Source organism: Channa argus, chromosome 7 (genome assembly GCF_033026475.1).
Source record: "Channa argus isolate prfri chromosome 7, Channa argus male v1.0, whole genome shotgun sequence".
Lineage (NCBI taxonomy): Eukaryota > Metazoa > Chordata > Actinopteri > Anabantiformes > Channidae > Channa > Channa argus.
This window is the reverse complement of record NC_090203.1, coordinates 14225879-14244950: the sequence shown is the minus strand read 5'-3', so window position 1 is coordinate 14244950 and position 19072 is coordinate 14225879. Positions and strand designations below refer to the sequence as shown.

Sequence of the window (19072 nt, the reverse complement as noted above, 5' to 3'; positions counted from 1 at the left end):
AGATAAATTGAGCTCATATGTCATTATTACTTATATTTAAGTATATAAAATATATTTTCCCAAAATACATGTCATTTGATTGTTTAAAGTCAGCTTACACCAAATTTGATTTGATTCTCTTTAAGCGATTTTCACTGAGCCCTCTTCAAATTCCAAATTGTTTTCCTGTGGAAACATTAAATTCAATTAAAGGACCTTGTTCTTATTTACCCTTCAGCTGTTCCCTTTCAGGGGTCCTAGATGCTTTAAATCACATCTTTTTTTCAACACAAGCCTTGCTGTTTGCACCTGATCCAGCCCAGGCTTGCTAGAGGGTAGCCTACTTCAAGTATAATTTAGCTTATTAGAGACACTAATTATGTAGTATTGAGGGGAGATTTTACAGTACAGCAATATTTTATCTAATTACCCCCCCAAAAAAAGAGAAAGACATAGCCTCATGTTAGGAGTGATTGATGCCTTTTGGGAAGCTCCTGTGATGTGGCTGCTGTTATTTCAGTCAGTCATGATGAGGGTTAGTCCTGCTCAGCTGGCTGATAGCAGAGATGTTAGAAAGAAAACACAAAATGGAGGAAGCAGCAGACACAAGCTCAGCTGGTCCATTAGGAACATGTCTGTTTCCTGACAATCAGAATTGAGATGACAGAGCTTTAAAAGACCCAGAGGAGCCCGTGAGCACTGAGGCATACGTGTGTGTGTGGTTGGGGGGTGCGGTGTGTGGGGTGACCTAGGGATAGGCCCATGGTGGTGGTGTGTGTGTGTGTGTGTGTGTGTGTGTGTGTGTGTGTGTGTGTGTGTGTGTGTGTGTGTGTGGGGGGGGGGGGGGGGGGGTGTCTTGTGGGGGGAAGGGAACACAGGATTAGTTATAGTGTGCAGCACAGTTATTGGTCACTGGACACAAACAATGGGAGGGCTAAAGAGGATTTGGGCTGTGTGTGTACCCCCTCCTCCCCCCGTTGTTCCGTGGTGCCAGCAGGATCGGTATGGTATAGAGGGCCAGGGTGCACCCCTGTACATCTGGAAGGTTGGCCTGCATGAATGTCTGCCTGTCTAGCTTTTCCCCTCCCCCCAATCCATACAGGACAGGGTGGGACATTGAACTACATAAGGCATAGACAAAACAGCCATATTAGTCAGCAGTAAGACAAGACAGTTTACGTAATATAACTTTATGATTGCATTTTGGTTTTTGTGGCAGATATAGTGAGATTTTATCTTGCCACTGATTGGCAAACATATACTCAGAAACTGGTATATCGATATATTTACCTAGCCAATTAATTAGTTAGTGCCTGTGTGTCTGGAAAATCAATTTAGAAACTGTTTATACATAAAACAAATAACAGAAAGGAATATTGTTTTGGGCTAACCCAGCTGAATACCAAGCTATATCTGTCCAGCATTGCCCACAATGATGCAATCTACCCAGAAATATTACTATAACTAAGTAATATAAAACTAACTAAGTAGTATAAAAAAGTCGTTAGTTGAGAGATTTTCTATCATCTTGTTCATATCATTCTGTTGCCAAGTTCTATTTGTATGTATGAAGATGGTTTAGATGACCTGTCTGGCTTGTGTGAGTCTCAGGCATGTTTGGTGAGGATGATCCAGGCGGTGCTAATGGGCAGCTCCAGAGCAGAATGCCTCCTTTGTGTCAGAGAGATGTAATGAGTCTGCGATAGACAGTATTGTGAGTTTGTTCTCAGAACCTCATGTAGATACAGACACACTCTTTAACAAGGAAGGCTATTGTCTAATGAAGGGGTGTTTGTGAATGTTTGAGTTTACGGATTTTTGAACTTGCTTCTTTTTGTTCTAGTAGGTACATAAATGTCATTACACTTCTCTCTGACATCCCTATTTAAAAAAAAATAGCTGAAAAATCACTTGCAATAATGATAAATTGCTTTGATTAGATCATCAGCTAAAATGAATAAACATTACGGTAGATAACAAAGCATTCATACAGCTTACCATTCCCCACCTGCCCCTGATGAATATTTTCATCAATTACCATATTTTTCTAATGAAATCTTTCCAAACAAAGGCATGTTCTATTATCATTTGGGATGTCAACCCGGAAAAGGTTTTTAATTATTTTATTTATTTATTGCTTGTAAAGTTGCAAATAACTTTTTTTCAAATAATTATACTAATTATAGAATAATTAATGCATCTATTGTTTTGTTTTACATAACAGATTATTTATAAACAGAAATTTTATATATATATATATATATATATATATATATATATATATATATATATATATATATATATATATATATATATATAAATTATTTTTTTCCAAAAACTAAAATAATTTCACTTACTAACAATGGTATAAAACAGAAAAAGCAGCAGTTTACGTAAAACTGATATGGCGTTCTTGTACTGAAAAATCTGGTAAATTATTATGTGTCTGTCTAGTTTTTTCACAGTTCACAATCTCATAGTGCACATCTCATATTTTAGTATTGCATGGTCCACGTATTGCTTTCACTTGCTGTTTACAGCAAGCTGAGGTGTAATGTTTCCTATACACAGGCTAATAGTCCACTGCTCCTAATCTTGTTTGTTGTGTTCCAAGTATAGCCATGCTGTGCACTGTCACAGTGTGTGCAGCATCGTGACCTTTCTCTTTCTATGACTCCCTTCTGTTCTCCTTCCCAGTGGCTACCATGACAACAGAGGCAACTGCAGTGAGTGAGGCGGACACTGAGGGCAAGCCGAAGGCCAGCGGTGCTGAGCCCGAACCTGAACCAGAGAACAAGCAAAAACCAGAGGCATCAACATTTGAGCCGGAGGGGGAGCAGTCGAGCAAGAAGGCCCGGGAACATTCCTCTGAGCCTGGGCCTGCTGATTTAGATACCTCCCCTGAAGAGGAACAGCTGAAACCCCGAACAAGGACCTCCGCTGGCAAAGGCCTGTCTCGCCTCTTCGCCTCCTTCCTCAAGCGTCGCTCACAGTGCTCTGAGGGTGAGGAGTTTGAGGCAGAGAAAGTCAGGGAAGAAAAGGCAGATAAAGAGGAGAAAGCTGAAAAGGGAGAAGGGGCAAAGGAGGAAGAGGTGAAAAGTGAAAAGAAGGAAGCTAAAGTAGTAGAGGAAAAATCTCAGGTTAAGGCAGTAAAAAAGACGGATGAAAAGGAAGAACAAGAAGTGAAAAAGAAAGAGGAAGATAAATCTGAAAAGAGGGGCAGTAAAAAGAAAAAGAAAGAAGGCAAGAAGAAAGTACATGAAAAGGAGGAGGAAAAAGTAAAAAAGCAAGAGGAAAAGGTGAATCAGAAAGAGGAGCAAAAGGGTGAGAGACAACATACTGTAGAGAAAGAGGAGAAGAAACTAGAGATAAAAGAAGAAAAGAAGACTGCTGAAGAGAAGGGGACAGAGGCTGGAAAGGAAAATGAGGAAAAAGTAGACAAGAAGGTGGCCAAGAAAAAAGAAAAGGAGGAAAAGGTAAAAAAGAAGGAGGAGGAAAAAGCAAAGAGGAAAGCGGAGGAAGAAGAAAGAAATAAGAAGAGAGAAGAAGGGAAAGCAAAGAAGAAAGAAGAAGAAAAAGCCAGAGAGGCAGAAAAAGCAAAGAAGAAGGAAGAGGAGAAGGCAAAAAGGAAAGAAGAGGACAAAGTAAAGGAGACAAAAAAGAAGGACGAAGAAAAACAGGAGGAGCCAAAAAAGAAAGAGGAAAAGGTAAAAGAAGAGGGAAATAAGACAGAAAAGCAAATAACAGAGGTAAAAACCGAAGAAAAGCAGAAGAAGGAAGAAGAAACGGGGAAGAAAACAGAAAGAGCAAAGAACAAAGAAAAGGGGGGAAAAGAGGTGAAGGGGCCAAGTGAGGAGCAGGTGAAGGCGCCAATTGCTGCTCCAGAGCCTGAGCTTAAAACCGAGCCAGACACTGAACAGGCCCCCGATCAGCATTCGATGAGCAGCACAGAGACTCAGGCGAGTGTGACTCCAACAAATATTACACTTCAAGGAATAGTTTGAGATTTTGTGAAATAAACATTCTTGAGAGCAATAAGAGGCACTCTCATGCCTGTAAGCAAAATTTCCAGCTAGAGCAACTGTTTTCAACCATTTTCTTTGTGCTAAGCTAACCAGCTCCTGCAGCATCATTTAGACGTGAGCATGATTCTCAGCAAGAAAGCGAATGCATGCATTACTCCAAATGCAAAATGTTTCTTTAATCATTTGTGTGAGAATCAAGAACAAAAGGCCAAAACTATATACAGATTCATACTGCAGATCTGAAGGTAGCAGAAGAATGTGTTGTCTTTCGTTTCTAATGAATATTTGATGAGGTGGACCACTTGCTCAGCGAAAGTAACTGTGCTGGCTAGAGCTGAGCACTTTGTCCAAAACAAAAATAACCAATGTTGATTTGAACTGGAGTTAGTGTCAACAGCAGTGTATTTGCTGCTTATTAATTTCTGATTTAATTGTAGTGCTTTCATCATTTCCTGAATTAGTACACATTGCCTGCATTCTTTCCTCTGTACTTGACAATATCTTGTGTTGACTCTAACAGCCAGCTCAAGAGGAACACAAGGAAGACGCTGTGACACAGAAGGAGCCAAAAGTGTTGGAAGAAGTGAAGGAGGAGGACGTAGAGAAGAGAGAGGAACAACAAACAACAAAACAGGAGGAGGAAGTCAAAGAAGAAGAAAAGGCAAAAGAGGAGGTGAAGAAGGAGACACCTGTAAAAGAAAAGAAGAGCGAGAGAAAGACAGAAGACTCTAAAGTTTCTAAACGTCAGAAAACCATGCAGTGCAACGTCACCTTACTGGACGACACTCAGTTTGAGTGTGAACTGGACGTAAGCCACTTCCCAAGTTACAATATGTTCTCTTCTGTTTGTGTAACAGACATTGGCCCAATTAAGCAATGATTTGTTATGAAAACTGAAAAATAATTCTCTCTCTCCCTCGGTCTGCATCTTTCTTTATTATTTAGAAACATGCTAAAGTCCAGGAACTTTTTACAAAGGTGTGTGACCATGTCAACCTGCTGGAGAGAGACTATTTTGGCCTTTCTCACTGCGAAACCCCAACCAGCAAGGTACGTTTAGTTTGAACTACAACGCAGAAGTGTAAGCACATATTTTACATGACACTAAAGGCAATTGGTTGTGAGCTTTTTTTTTTTTTCTCTTATAATATCCACAGAAGTGGTTGGAGCCCACAAAAGAAATCCGGAAACAGGTTTCAGGTTCTGTGTATAACTTTAACTTCAGTGTTAAGTTCTACCCTCCTGATCCAGCACAGCTTACTGAAGACCTCACCAGGTAGATGTCTCTAGTGTTTTAGGAATATTTGACATTTTGGCAAGCTACACTTTCATTTTGTTGCTGAGACATTGGTAAGAGATTTATTGCAATTTGCTAGACATTCAGGCATGTCTCTCTCAATTTTAAGCTCAGGCCCATTGCCAGATAGCTTAGCATAAAGGCTGATCATGTCTAATCCTGCCTTAAGCATCATATTTAACAAGCAGACTGAGAGCAGCCTCAGCCTTGTAAGTCTCAAGGATGCATGAATATAAGTCTCATCACCACATAAAAAGTATTCTCTCTCATGAAATGTATTTGTTTCAGGTACTTCCTATGCCTCCAACTGAGGAAGGACATTATGTATGGGGTTCTTCCCTGTTCATTTGTCACATTGTCCCTGCTGGGCTCCTACACAGCCCAATCAGAGCTTGGAGAGTATGACCCAGAGCTGCATGGAACCGATTACGTTAAAGATCTGAGCCTGGCCCCTGTACAGAGCAAAGAGCTTGAAGAAAAAGTGATGGAGCTACACCGTACGTACAGGTAATCAAACGGGATGTGAAATAAGTACAGCAATAAAGCAATGTTTTAACGCACGGCCTCCAGCAACTTGCGTCAGTTCTGTGTAATCACAATTCTGCAGACACAAACTCGCTTCTGCATCTTTAATGTTTATGTGCCGATTTTAATTTGATGATTATGTCCTTATGTCTCTAAAGAGAGGTTTCATGCCTTTTATCTGTGTCTTTCCAGGTCAATGAGTCCAGCCCAGGCAGACATGTTGTTTCTGGAAAATGCCAAGAAACTCGCCATGTATGGGGTTGATCTGCATGAAGCCAAGGTGGAGTGATTTCAGATGATTTCACCTATTTGCATGAATTCTCTGTGGGATAACTAGGGGTGCACATTTTTCATCGAATGTCTAAAATGATGAATCTTTATTTCAAACATGTGCTACGGACTTCCTTTGTTTCCTAAATTGAGTGTATTTATTACACCCATGTGTTGCATCAGTCGCATCCAGATTTTAATTACAAAATTGATGTCAGCCCCCTTTTTAAAAAAACGAGAGAAATAAGAGAACATTTTTAATTCTGTGACCTCAAACTCCATGGCCTCAATGTCTGAGCAAGTCTGCCTCCCAGTGATTATTTACTGTAAATGCAGGCATAGGGTGAAGGTGTGCAGTGTTACAATTTGACCATGTTTTTGTGCCTGTAGGATCTTGAAGGTGTCGACATAACACTGGGAGTTTGCTCCAGTGGTTTGATGGTTTACAAGGACAAGCTGAGAATCAACCGTTTCCCTTGGCCCAAAGTGCTCAAGATCTCTTACAAACGCAGCAGCTTCTTTATCAAAATCAGGCCATCAGAGGTACATGGTTTTTAAGTTCTGTCTTCTAGGTCATCCCGCCCACACAGCCCCTTCTTTAATAGTTCCTCCAGAATCCAACACTATTTATCTGGTTCATTCGCCTTAGAATAATGTGATGTCTGTTAGTCCTTGAAGCTCAACCACTGGTTTTAATCATGAACATTCCTTGGACTTACTAAACTCAATGACTAGCTTTATTAATTCACTTATTTAAGTTAATAAATTCAGACAAACCTGCATTTTTATTTCTCTCAATTTGAAGTAGTAGTAGATCTCATTTCAGAATTGAGTTTAAGTTTTACATTATATGAATTCAACCCACCTCTAGGATATACAGTGTCCTATTTCATGCAGCAAGGTAGAATAATGTAATTGCTGTGACTTTGAATTTTAATTGTGTCTACCTACAGCAAGAGCAGTATGAAAGCACAATAGGCTTCAAACTGCCCAACTACAAGGCATCAAAGAAGCTGTGGAAAGTTTGTGTTGAACACCATACATTCTTCAGGTAAGATCAGGTTGTTTGCATTTTATTCTGATCGACACCTCTACTTTTAGGGAATACAAAATCCTGAAATATGATAAATGTTATATTTGAAGCCCTAGCTTGGCGCTAGGGTAAACTTGACAAATTGATAAAACGGCAGTTAAATAAAAGTTAAATGACCATTTCTGCCCCTCAGGGTTTCAACAGTAGAGCCTCCTTCATCACGTCGCTTCCTTGTCTTGGGCTCAAAGTTCCGGTACAGTGGCCGCACTCAGGCCCAGACCCGCCAGGCAAGCTCCATGATAGATCGACCAGCCCCTCGCTTCACACGCTCTGCAAGCAAGAGGCTCTCCCGTAACCTAGATGGAGGTACGTGCAAGTTTGTGAACCACTGTTCATGTCAGTGTTATTGTGTGATTTGTAACAAAAGCATCGGTTCGATAAGCAACCCCCAGAACCGTTTCACTCTTGCAGCTGGAGATGAGACTCTCCAGTTTCTGGAACAACTCTCCTCATCAACCAGATCTGAGGTTGATGAATGGTCATGGATGCAGACATCTGACAAGCCTCAGTCTTCTACTGCATTTCCAGGTACCAGGAACTGTGTGGAGCTGCACCAGTGCTTTTTGGCATATTTGCAGAATTTATTTTACTCTCACTCACAAACAGCCTCGCTGCATCGTTTAACATCCCCATCCATTTTGGCTCATTTGCTTCTCTGCCTGTAAAACTTGAATACACTGCGATTCAGCTTTCATACAGAACAGCAACATGTCAGCAAATTATGACACACACTTTCCCTGGCATCATCCCAGGGTGGCTCTGGCCATTGTGACATAATAAGGCATTTCCTCTCATGCTTTTCCTCTCATGCTGGTCATTTCTGATCTTGAGGCGCTTCCTCCTTCATCTGCTTTTAGCTTGTGTCTTACTTTAACACGTTCACTTGCCGACTCACTAATTACTACTCCAGCGGCTATCATTAAAAAAATGGAACGCCAAACGTTGAAAGTTTTTACTCATTTTTCTTGCTACTATGAAGAATGATGGACATCTTACATACGGCTTTATACTAACCTCAGTTTCCTGGACTTCCAATAGTCTGGTTACAAATGCTTTGGTCAAAATTGTGCTTAAAGCACTGTGACGCAATTACAGCCGCCATCCTCTCCATAGCTAGACTAATGCATATATGCTGTGACCCCCGTCATTTTTTTCACAGCCGGAGGTGAGTCTAAGCAGACTTTCATTCAGTCCTGGGTAGAGGGACAGTCGGTTCACACAGTCACAGTAACTTCGCAGGACAATGAGATTCCGCAGACAGACTCTCAAATAATCACCCAGTCAGTCAGCCAGCAATTGCAGGAACTGGCATCTGATGAGCAACAACAGAAGAGAAAAGGCTTTGTCCCACCTGACTTAGGTAAACAGCCAGGTACTGTATCATCAACAAATTTTTTAAGTTTGCCATTTGCACTACTGCCTGAAGTCTGTATAGCTGTTTAACTCTGAGTTTGTATAGTATATGCACATACATTTCTTTTCATTGTGAATGTTGCCACTACACGTATGCTTTTTTTAAATCATCCAGGGCTTTCACAGAAGTCACACGTGCAGTGCTTTTCTGCTTTGTTTTGATTTTCCACTTCAAGTTTTATATGAATTTGCTCATTTGGTCTTGTTTCTCTGATGCTGTCAGTTAAGTTCGGCTCGGCAAAACCAAGCTCTATCGACAGGCTCTTGGATCCAGTGATAAAACCGCAAGATGACTGGCTTCTGTACTTTGATCGAACCTTTGGCCTAACCTCACTTGAGGGTGGTGAAAATCCATGTGAGTTTCTCTGTGTGACTTTGTGTGGAAATGCATCCTAAGACAATTTAAGAATTTGATCACCGCCAGTTAAACATTTTCATGGCTTGCGATATTAACAAAATTGTGCTCCTTTCGTGGTTCATAATTTTACCACTCTTCCCAGTTTCTCCCCTAGCCGAGTTCCAGTACCTGGAGAAGGATATACAGGGCATGCAGGAATTAACCAGAGAGGAGGCCATTAAGAAGCTTCAGGATACAGTGACTTTAGTAGACAAACTGAGTAAGGTGGATGTATTGGAAATGAGGCTGAAGGAAATGAAGTATTTAGAGGAAAAGCTTGAAGAAGTGGATGCTATTGCAGAGAAACTTCAGTATGAGATAGAGGAAAAACTGGGGAAGGAGGAGGTAGACAAGTTAAGAAAAGAAGTGGGAGATTTTGAGCAGGAAAAACAAATGGAAGGTATGACAAGAGTGGTAAAGATATCTGTGAGTAGGATAGAGACAAAAAAAGATGAAGTGGATGAGTTGGAAGAGCAAATAAAGCAGGTGTTTTTAGAAGGCTTGCTACCTGAAGATGAAGAGGTAACGCAGGAAAGTGAAAGTCTGTTAGATGACAGTTTGAGAGATAAACTACACCAGATAGGAAGGGAGAGGTTTGGCTCTCCAGATGATGTTGGCAACAATCCTGTGGTGAGAAGAGAAGAGAAGCCTCAGGAGCAAAAGCAGGTTGAAGATGACGATATCTGGTTCATAATGTTTGATCACCCTCCACACAAAGCTGTTTTCAAATCAACAGGTAGAGTAAATCATCGTGCAGCTTTAAAGCTCTATTAATCTTTCTAAAGTCGTAATAGCACTACAGTTTCTTTCTCTTTGGCAATTAAAACATTTTAAATTCATGTGGAAAATATTTTCCCAGACCCTGTTTATCTCACTCTGTGCCGTTTGGCGCTGCATGTTTGCACCCACGCTCAAAGATTGTTTGTGTTTACTTTCGCCATTAGTTACAACTTTGGAAAGTTTTCAAGCGGATGAAGGCAAATATTTGACCTCAAAGACTGAGATTACGGCCGATAAGGAGAAAATGAAAAGTTTAGTAGAGGAGAGACAAATAAGAGAAGAGGAAGTAAGACATGCACCAGAGATTCCATCAGCACAGGCCCTCACAGTCAGATATGAGGACTGGTATGTGTTGCTGGATGTTATTCCCAGGGCAACACCTTATGTAACACCAGGTATTGCTATAATGCCCCTTTTATTGCTTTTTTGTGTCTTGCATTGTGCTTCTTGAATTAAAACTGTCAGTCATCTTAAAGCAACGAGACCACATGGATGAAAAAAGTTATGTCTCTACTGTTGGAACTGCAGCAGATGAGAAGATTACAGAAGTAGTCGAACAAAGACAGTTAATAGAAGAGGCACCGGGACGTCTACAAGAAATCCCACAACAGCCAGCGGCAGATGATAACTGGTTTGTGTTGCTGGATGTTATTCCCCGAGAAACACATGATGTACCACCAGGTATTGCTAAACCCTTTCATTTTGCTTTTCGGCTTCCCTGGGTCTTGTTTTGTGCTTTACTTGTGTTGAAACTGTTTCTGCTCGTATCAGTCATCTTAAAGGAACGCGGCTACATGGATGCAGAAAGCTATATCACTATGGTTGGAACTGCAGTAGATGAGAAGATTAGAGAAGTAGTTGTTGAAGAGAGAAAGATAATAAGAGAGATGCCAAGACATCTGCAAGAAATCCCACAACATCTAGTGACAGACAGAGATGATGACTGGTTTGTGTTGCTGGATGTTGTTCCCAGAAAGACAACATATGCAAAGCCAGGTATTGCCAAAATTCCCTACAGTGCTCCACAGAATTATCAAAGAAAGCAAATTTACGGAGCCAGATTGTCTTACTTTCACATTTCTGGCACTGTGCATAGCGTCTAAGTATTAAAACTCTTTTTGTCTCAGTTGCTGTTGGGGAGCATGTTCAAGTGTCTACAGAAGAAGGTGTCTCTCTGATTGAAATGACAGCTGTGGAGCAGAGAGTAAAAACAGTGGAGCTTGGTGAAGAAGACACAAATATAAAGCCAGAGCTGAGTGATAGGAAGGTAGTGGTGCTGCTGCAGTCTGTGAAAGAGATGGAAGATGACTGGTTTGTGCTGCTGGATGTTCCCATTAAAGAAACATCATTAATGCCACCAGGTACTGCCAGCTTTCTCTTGGGCTTTTGCTACTTATGTCCCTTTATAAAGACTTAAACACTTATTTTGTCACCTCCTTTGGCTTAAACATCTTACAGTTACCATGGCCACATATGTTCAGGCCTATCCTGAAGAAAGCATTGCTCCTGGGGCTGAAACAAGACCACCGGAGGGCTATTTCCCAATAGAGCAAATGGCGCCTCTGGTGGTAAATATCCCCAAACTGAAAATATCCCAGTTAGTGACAGAGAGAGATGATGACTGGTTTTTGCTGCTCGATGTTCCCAGAGAAACATCTGATGTTCTTCCAGGTACGCACAGCCTTTAAATGCCTTTATTTTCCTTTACATAGGCTACATCAAAGGAACCTATTTTCAAATGCACTGAACAAATAACCTGGGTTTTTAAGCAAACTATCTATGTAAAAAATAAAATACTTCTATCAGATGCTCCACTTTCGGTCAAAGCTCAAGTGCAAATTCTGGTTGTTTTCAGGTCGTCTGACAGTACCGAGCCAAATTTATCCCAGTGTTAAACCTCAGTTTGAAGTGATAAGCTTAGAGCAGGAGCTACAGCAGGTTCAGCTGAAACAGATTAAACCAAACCTTCCCCAGCTGATGCCAGAGAGTGATGACTGGTTTGTGTTTTACGATGCTATCCGTGAAGAGGCAGCTACACGACCGTCAGGTATTCAGTCCAAAATGTCTTGGACAATCAGAATTTATTCCTGAACTTTTTTTTTTATGGCGTTCATTCTTTCTTCTTCTTTCGACTTTTGTAAACTATTTATTTGTGAGGTAGATGGTACTACTGGTACTCAGTTCCTTTTGACTTTGTCTGTTTGTCCCAGTCACTCCTGCTGAAATTGTTTTGGATATGAGGAAGGTGGTTGAGGTCGAGGTGACAACTGCTGAGACTAGAACACAGAAGATGATAATTGGTGTCGACAACAGGCAAGATGAGACACGTTTGTCTGAAATTAGGCTGAGTCCAGTTATACCACAGTCAGAGACAGAACGAGGAGATGATTGGTTTGTCCTGTTCAACATCATCCAAGAAAAGCCTGTTGTCATTCCTACAGGTACCTTTTCCTGACAAAGTGTCTATGCAATGTGCTATACAAAGTATTAAAAGAATATTAAAACATATTTAATCATTTAAAATAAACAAATAAATACATACATACATATAAATACACACATACATATGCAGTATGTGTTTTTTACATTTGCGTATTTTATTTTGTTGCTGGGGTTGAACTTATTGTCAAGGTATCTTGTGTATTTTGCATTAGTTGCTGTGGATGAATCTGTCAGTATGTATCCTGACATAAGTCCAGCTAAAGACTTTACAACTACAGAGCAGAGAGCACAGCAGATAGTAACTGTCGTGGAGGAGAAGTTGGTACAGCAGCAACTGCATCCAGCAGTCAGACAGATGGAAGATGATTGGTTTATTCTTCTAGATGTGGCCCCTAAGAAATCAGGTATAATCAAGTGAGACTTAGTCCAGCTATTGTTACAAACTACATCTTTCTACTTGAGTTTGTTTTGCAATGTATAGTTATACTTTACCATTTGATCTGCCCACTCCTAGTACATGCACCAATTGTTTCGTCATTTTACAGTTTTGCTTAGGTTTATTTAATTGCAAATGCAAGTATCGTAAAATTTTGCAGTTTATTTCACAATAATATCTTCTCTTATATTTGTATTAGTCACTGTCCTTGAGCACATCCAGCTACCAGTAGATGTTGGTGTTCCAGCTGCTGTGGCAAAAACAATGACCATTATTTCTGAGACAAGACCACAGTTTGAGAAACGGATCCTGGAGGAAGGATACCCAGTCACACATACACATTTCCGTGATGATTGGTTTGTTCAACTAGATGTTGGCCTCAAAGAGTCAGGTATTTTCAACACGTTTGGGTTTTTTTTGCAGATGAGCGGCTCGCTCGTGGTCGTGACTTCTTTGTTCCACGAAACGCTTATTAACATTTAAAAGGACACACTAACTTCTGTTCACAAGCAAATTTGTCCACGTGGGACAATGCAGCTCACCATCATTTAAGGACCTCTGGCAGTGCTCAGCTTTGCAGTTGAAGAACGCTTTCTTAATCTCCGCATTTCATAAATTCAGCCTCCTTGAGCTTTTTAGCTCTTTGCAGCAAATAGTCATCTGCTTTTGCATCCACCGTTGCATCATCACAAGAACTAAGCTGCATTTCAGCTCATTTCCAGTTTGTGGATATTCGCTTTTCGCCCAGCTCCAATTCTGATGTGTGCTTTTTTTTTTAAAGTCAACGAAGCATTTATGGTACAGTATACCCCTGCAGTGTTTGCTCTCATTTGATAACAGTGAAGCTTAACAGTAAGTATGATGTGGCTGTTCGCATCAATGCCCTGTTAAATATTACTGCATGTTATATTTTGATGATTGAATGATTCACTTTTCTTTATATTTTATCCAGTGGTGAGCACACAGAGAGGCACCCGTCCTGTCAGTGCTCCGGTCTTCTCCCAGGCTGCTTTGGCAGAGGCAGGAATCCCCATGGCTCCTTTTGAGCAACCCCAGACCTCAACTCCAATCAAGACCAGTCAAACTGCGGAAAGAAAGCTGGAGGTCACTGTAGAAGCTGTGGAGCCATCAAAAATTGAGGTTGCAGCTGAGGTCAAGGTATTTTTTTTTCTGATCACTGCTCAGTAAGTGTGTGTTTGTAATGTGTGATCTAAAGGTTTATCTGCAGAAAAAAATGTTGCATCATGTATATGTATGCAATGTACATCTAACAGTAAAGCTGGTGTAAGTGAAACATACAACAGTTATGAATTGTCCTCCTCATACTGACTGTATTCAGAACTTTTTAATGCAAATGCTTCATAGTCTCTAATAAGAAAAATGCTAAGCAGAGATTTTCCTCTGTATCTGAGTGTAAACTGTGTCTCTCTTGCTGCTGTAGCCAGCAGTGTGGAGGGAAGAGAGAGAAGTAGACTCTTCACTGTTTTCTACCATCAATGGGGACATTCAGGTTAGTGTCAGTGTCAGCTTCTCAGAAGACATGTTTCTGCTATGGCTGTGAGTGTTAAAGCCGACAAGCCAAGGATGCTAACGTGTGTCCATCTCTCCTCCCTGGGTTAGCACAAGTCTGAGGTGGCGAGCATGGAGATGGCGCAAATGCGAAAGGTCAGATTCTTAGACTCATGTGTGTCTCCGTAGCCATTTCTCCACCTCCATTCTGAGGACATCAAGCTTCTCAAACTATTGTGCTTCCATACAGATATGTCTTAAATGAAACCCACATAAGGTTTGATTTAATAGAACTGGGAAAAATATATAAATAGTAAGAATATCTAAACAGTAAGTAACTAGTTTTAACAGAATAATAGAACTTAAATATGATATATTATGCTTGCCTCAAAATATCTATTTAACACATAAAAGCTGTTTACATTTTTACATTTTTTCAAATTGCTTGCTATGTCATGGACACATGCATGGTTATTGATTGTGAAGTGCACTTTACTAAAAAGAGGCATGATGGTGTTTTATAACATTTGTCACTCAATTCTTTTCTCATTGTTTAAATTATCCACTAGAGGCTTAAGTTCTGGGCTTCATTAGTACATTGCAGTTTAGCCCTAACGGTCACTTGGCCGCAAACTATTTTGCATGCAGACTCCTCACAGCTCCTTTTGTCTCTTGTATTAACAGTGATCGCTGTTTGTTTGTTAGTATGCATGCCCAAGGTGCGGCAGTTTGATGCCAACATAAGGGGAAACAAAAACAAACCCATCCTTTTTTGTTCTTTTTATTTTTCACAGAAAAAAGATAAGAGAAATGAGGGTGACTCAATTTATATCAGACATAGCCTTTTAATGTTGGAGGTTTGTATCCCTTCTGGAGATGTGTCTAGCTGATTAACTTGCTCTCTGGCTGCTGTTTAATATCACGCTTGCATGTGGCATGATTTGCACTTTTTTGCATCAGCGTAAATGATTGCCTGTAGATTACAGAATAAGTGTGTGTGTGTGTGGCAACATAAGCCTAATCTGGTTGTGTCAGGAGAGTGCTGTTGAATTTACAACAAAGAAGTATTGGGTTATTGTCAGGGTTCTTACACTTGCTTTCATTATTATGCTGCACTGAATAGCTTTTTTAAATGTCCCTAGTCATCAGCCTTGTGATGTGGTTGATGAGCTAATTAGGGACAGCAAGTTTTAATAATATACAAACAGCATAAAAATGTCTAGATTTTTTCCAGATTATCAGTATTCTCCTGTTCCTGCTTTTGCTCATGCTACCTCCATCTCATTGCCACTAATACTTTGCATAGTCTCAGCTGTTATGCACGTTACATATTGTGCACATAAAAATAAAAATCAACTTAAGTATACAGCTGTACTGTTACAGGAATGATGCTTGGAAAAACACTTATCATTAAGTTGCTCTTTAACACCTTTCGCAATAAGTCCTGATTGACAGTTTAACACTGTCTGCAGTATTTTTGGTAAGACGGTAAGTTGCCCGTTTCCTGCAGTTATCCATAAAGATCAACTCTGTGCTAAATGTTGCCACATCCAGCCTTCTACTGATGCTTTTTATTTATTTGTGTTAAAGGAACAGGTTTGTCTTTATAACAAGCCTTCATTTTTGACAATTTGTACCATGATGGCTATCATCACCTGTTCTACTCTTTGATTTGCAGCCTGTTTTCACAATGTGTTTCACTGCAAACCAAATGATATAAAATACAGATTATGAATGCTGTGGTGTGCAGTTAACAGCTTCTGCCCATCCAGAAATCCAAGTAATGCACCAAAACTTAAAAAATAATTGTGTGTGGCAGACTCCTCAGATTTTGCTAGATATAATTTGCAAGTTGCCTTCTAACTTTTGCTTCTTCAGAATCACTAATTAACCCAGCTTCTGCTTATTTATTGATTTGCAGTATGTACACACATTGTTCAAAAAGCAACAGAATCTGACTTGATTCTCTGTCTGTCGATCTCTCCCTCTCTCCCAACTATAAACATTATCCTTCATTTGTACCTTTCCTTCCCATCAAACCTTCCCTCTATATCCTCACTTTGTATCATCCTTGTTTGTTTTTCGCCCCTTTTGTCTTTCTGCAACATTTTTTGGGTTCCTCTTCCCTGCCTCTCGCCACCACACTGTCTTTTCCTTCTCCACGTTGTTCTATATAGGACTTTGAAAAGCCTCAGGAGGACCTGCTCAAGCATCATGCCAATATCAGCGAATTGAAGAGGAACTTCATGGAAGCTGTTCCAGAGCCCAGGCCCAGTGAGTGGGACAAACGCCTGTCCACACATTCTCCGTTCCGCACCCTGGGCATCAATGGTCAGCCACTGCCTAGTGCAGATGGGGTAAGTCCTCCTCAAAAACCACCAGCCTCTAAACACTTGTAAGTCAGTTCAGGGATTGTAAATGAAAGAAATTACAATATTGTAATTTGACTTAGTTTCTGAACTAAGTTGGTCAATTTGCGTTAACATGCCTCATCACATTTGCTTTGCTTGGTTTTGCGTCTTTGTTATTGTACTTGATTAAAAAACGTCACTGAACAAATGAGCCATGTGCATGAATTTGTAATGGAACAGAATAACCTGAAATTACACATACCATCTTGTGTGTCAGTAATTTTTAGGTTTGTGAAATATTAAGCATTGAATTGCACTGTAATAACTGCATATGCTTTTGTTTACATAGAATCAAATGAAAGTGATAGAGATGATGAGGCTCCTCTGATTATCATTCTTGGTTCTGTTACATTTTAAGTATAATAAACTGCGTGCATATTCAGACCAATTCAAGACGCATGTGGTGCATAACGAATGCATGTGTATGAGGAATGTGTTTTCACTTGTTGAATATGGTCTGTACTTATGCTCTTTCACTTAAGAGAGGTATGTAATTGAGGCAACCAAGGGACAGGTTGTCCATACTTTGAGAACTCATTCTGATTTGGATTGGACGCCTCTGTGCTCTGACATGTTGGTATTGCATGACTGAGAGACTGGACTGGAAAAATGTACAGCATGACTCGGATAATTTTTGCACGTTTTTCTGACACTGAGCAGAAATCTACCTTTCCCATTCATTTCTGTCATTCTTTCGCTGCTAAGCTTTCTATCTGCCTTTAATACTTTTGCTTTGTCCCCCTTTCATACCACTTTAGCATTTTTTATGGCTGATGCTTTTTTTTTTTTTATTGAAGAGACAAGTCCTCATTCACAGTTGTATTAATAGTTTCTGCCCCACTGTTTATATCTTGCTTGTCTTTTAGCTAAGCTAGACAATATTCCAAGTGCATAAAAGAAAACATTTGAACATAAACCACTTTTGTTCAGAGGTCAATGCCCTTGTGCATCATATTGTGAGCATTAGAGCTGCACTAAAATAAAAGCAAAGCAAAAGTGACAACTGTAAGGAAACTAGTCTGAGCCAATCTGACTGCAGCGATCAACAACATGACAGTATTGTCTGCATTGTGGAGTGGACACACATTGTTTATACTTGACATATGTCCAGATTGTTTTTTCTACTTAGCTGCTGGCGAAAGTGATTGTGTTTCAGGCTCCTACCGTGATGATGATCATGATGATGTTCATACATTAACATACAAATTATCCGCCCCAAATTCACCATCCTTAAAAGCGTCTCTCCTTCCTTTAATTAAGATTCTACAAATGTGGATGACTTTCTGTCTTTTCAGTCTTAAGTGAAATGTAAGACATGGAAATGAATATTTAAAAAATGCATGTTAAAATGATTTTGCCAGTAAAGTTTCCATGCTCAGGACAGCAAAGTTTGCCTTCAAAGTCACACCCCCATTGAAACACATTTGGCATGCTGTTATATCGCAATTTCTGATCGTTCATTGCAAAAATTTTAGAATTCCTTCGTCTCATCTCTCTTTCCTCCTCCCCCCTCCTGCTCCTCCCCCCCTCAGTTTGTTGTACGCCTCCCGCGTGGCCCCCTGCTAGACTTCTACTCCAAACGCAGCTGATGGGCCATCTCGACCCTGCCGAAACGCCACACGGGTGTGAGTGTGACCCATGGAGACTGCAACTACTCCATCCATCCATCATCCTCTAGCGTTTTCTTCTCCTCCTCATCCTTCCTTCATCTCCTCTTCAGCATCACTGTAGCATTCTTCCTCTTTAGAAGCTGTCCCTTTCTTCTGGCCTCTTTGGAACAAGACTTATTTCTTCTCTTCCTCACTGCAGCATCATTTTCCTTGCTTCTCCAGCCCGAAACAGACCTGATCTCCAAAGACTGATTACGATTGGAAATGACAATCAATCCCCTACGTTTTTGAATTTCCCAGCATATCTTTTGGACTTTAAAGCTATAAACCAATCAACCAATGTTACTAAACAGATGACATTTTATCTGGACATTTTTAATGTCTGACCATGTCACCTTGAGCCTACTTTTATACACATTTTAAGATGCATTTTTATTGTTAGGTTTCTTAGGATGTTGTTTTTAGACAAGCCGATCACTGTGATGTGTGGAGATTTTTAATATACATGCACACACCATTTTTTCCTGAAACCACATAAGTAGGCATGAGAAAACACTAATCAAAGACTTGCATTTTAGTCTGATTACTGGCAATATTGGTCACAATGTAGTATTTCCTGTGACGGGTGACCTCGAGGCAGCTGTATTGTTATACCTATTAATCTCTTTGTTCTTCACTAATATTTGGCAAAGCATTACGTAGCAACTGCAGGAGAGTTCTTGTTGCATGACTTTTTGACAATCAACTTTGACCAAAGAATAAAAGGCATTCGATATGCAGAATGTTCGTGTGAAGCAATGGAATCTTTTATTTAAACAAAAGTACTGTATTTTTTTACATATACAGTTGCATTAATATGTATTCAACCCCCATTATAAATTAGTT

The 19072-nt window shown here is 40.2% G+C and overlaps 1 protein-coding gene across 18 annotated transcripts in view; it reads left to right on the top strand.

Annotated features, from left to right (window-relative positions):
• Positions 1-19072, top strand: part of LOC137130263 (uncharacterized) — a 32833-nt gene that overhangs the window by 8613 nt on the left and 5148 nt on the right. For 4 of the 18 annotated variants that reach the window (XM_067510151.1, XM_067510150.1, XM_067510149.1 and 1 more), the window contains exons 2-27: positions 2677-3938; positions 4525-4812; positions 4950-5054; positions 5162-5280; positions 5590-5808; positions 6019-6106; positions 6487-6639; positions 7050-7147; positions 7323-7495; positions 7601-7717; positions 8349-8561; positions 8826-8957; positions 9103-9735; positions 9944-10174; positions 10308-10775; positions 10907-11140; positions 11238-11450; positions 11635-11826; positions 11990-12220; positions 12434-12625; positions 12857-13048; positions 13610-13815; positions 14099-14167; positions 14278-14322; positions 14961-15023; positions 16344-16523. In XM_067510151.1, coding sequence (XP_067366252.1) covers positions 2685-3938; positions 4525-4812; positions 4950-5054; positions 5162-5280; positions 5590-5808; positions 6019-6106; positions 6487-6639; positions 7050-7147; positions 7323-7495; positions 7601-7717; positions 8349-8561; positions 8826-8957; positions 9103-9735; positions 9944-10174; positions 10308-10775; positions 10907-11140; positions 11238-11450; positions 11635-11826; positions 11990-12220; positions 12434-12625; positions 12857-13048; positions 13610-13815; positions 14099-14167; positions 14278-14322; positions 14961-15023; positions 16344-16523 — 6108 coding nt within the window. In that variant the 5' untranslated portion in view covers positions 2677-2684. Of the gene's footprint in view, positions 1-2676; positions 3939-4524; positions 4813-4949; positions 5055-5161; positions 5281-5589; positions 5809-6018; positions 6107-6486; positions 6640-7049; positions 7148-7322; positions 7496-7600; positions 7718-8348; positions 8562-8825; positions 8958-9102; positions 9736-9943; positions 10175-10307; positions 10776-10906; positions 11141-11237; positions 11451-11634; positions 11827-11989; positions 12221-12433; positions 12626-12856; positions 13049-13609; positions 13816-14098; positions 14168-14277; positions 14323-14960; positions 15024-16343; positions 16524-18109; positions 18970-19072 lie in introns of those variants that run through there. The other 14 variants (XM_067510155.1, XM_067510154.1, XM_067510140.1 and 11 more) reach the window with 12 other exon arrangements.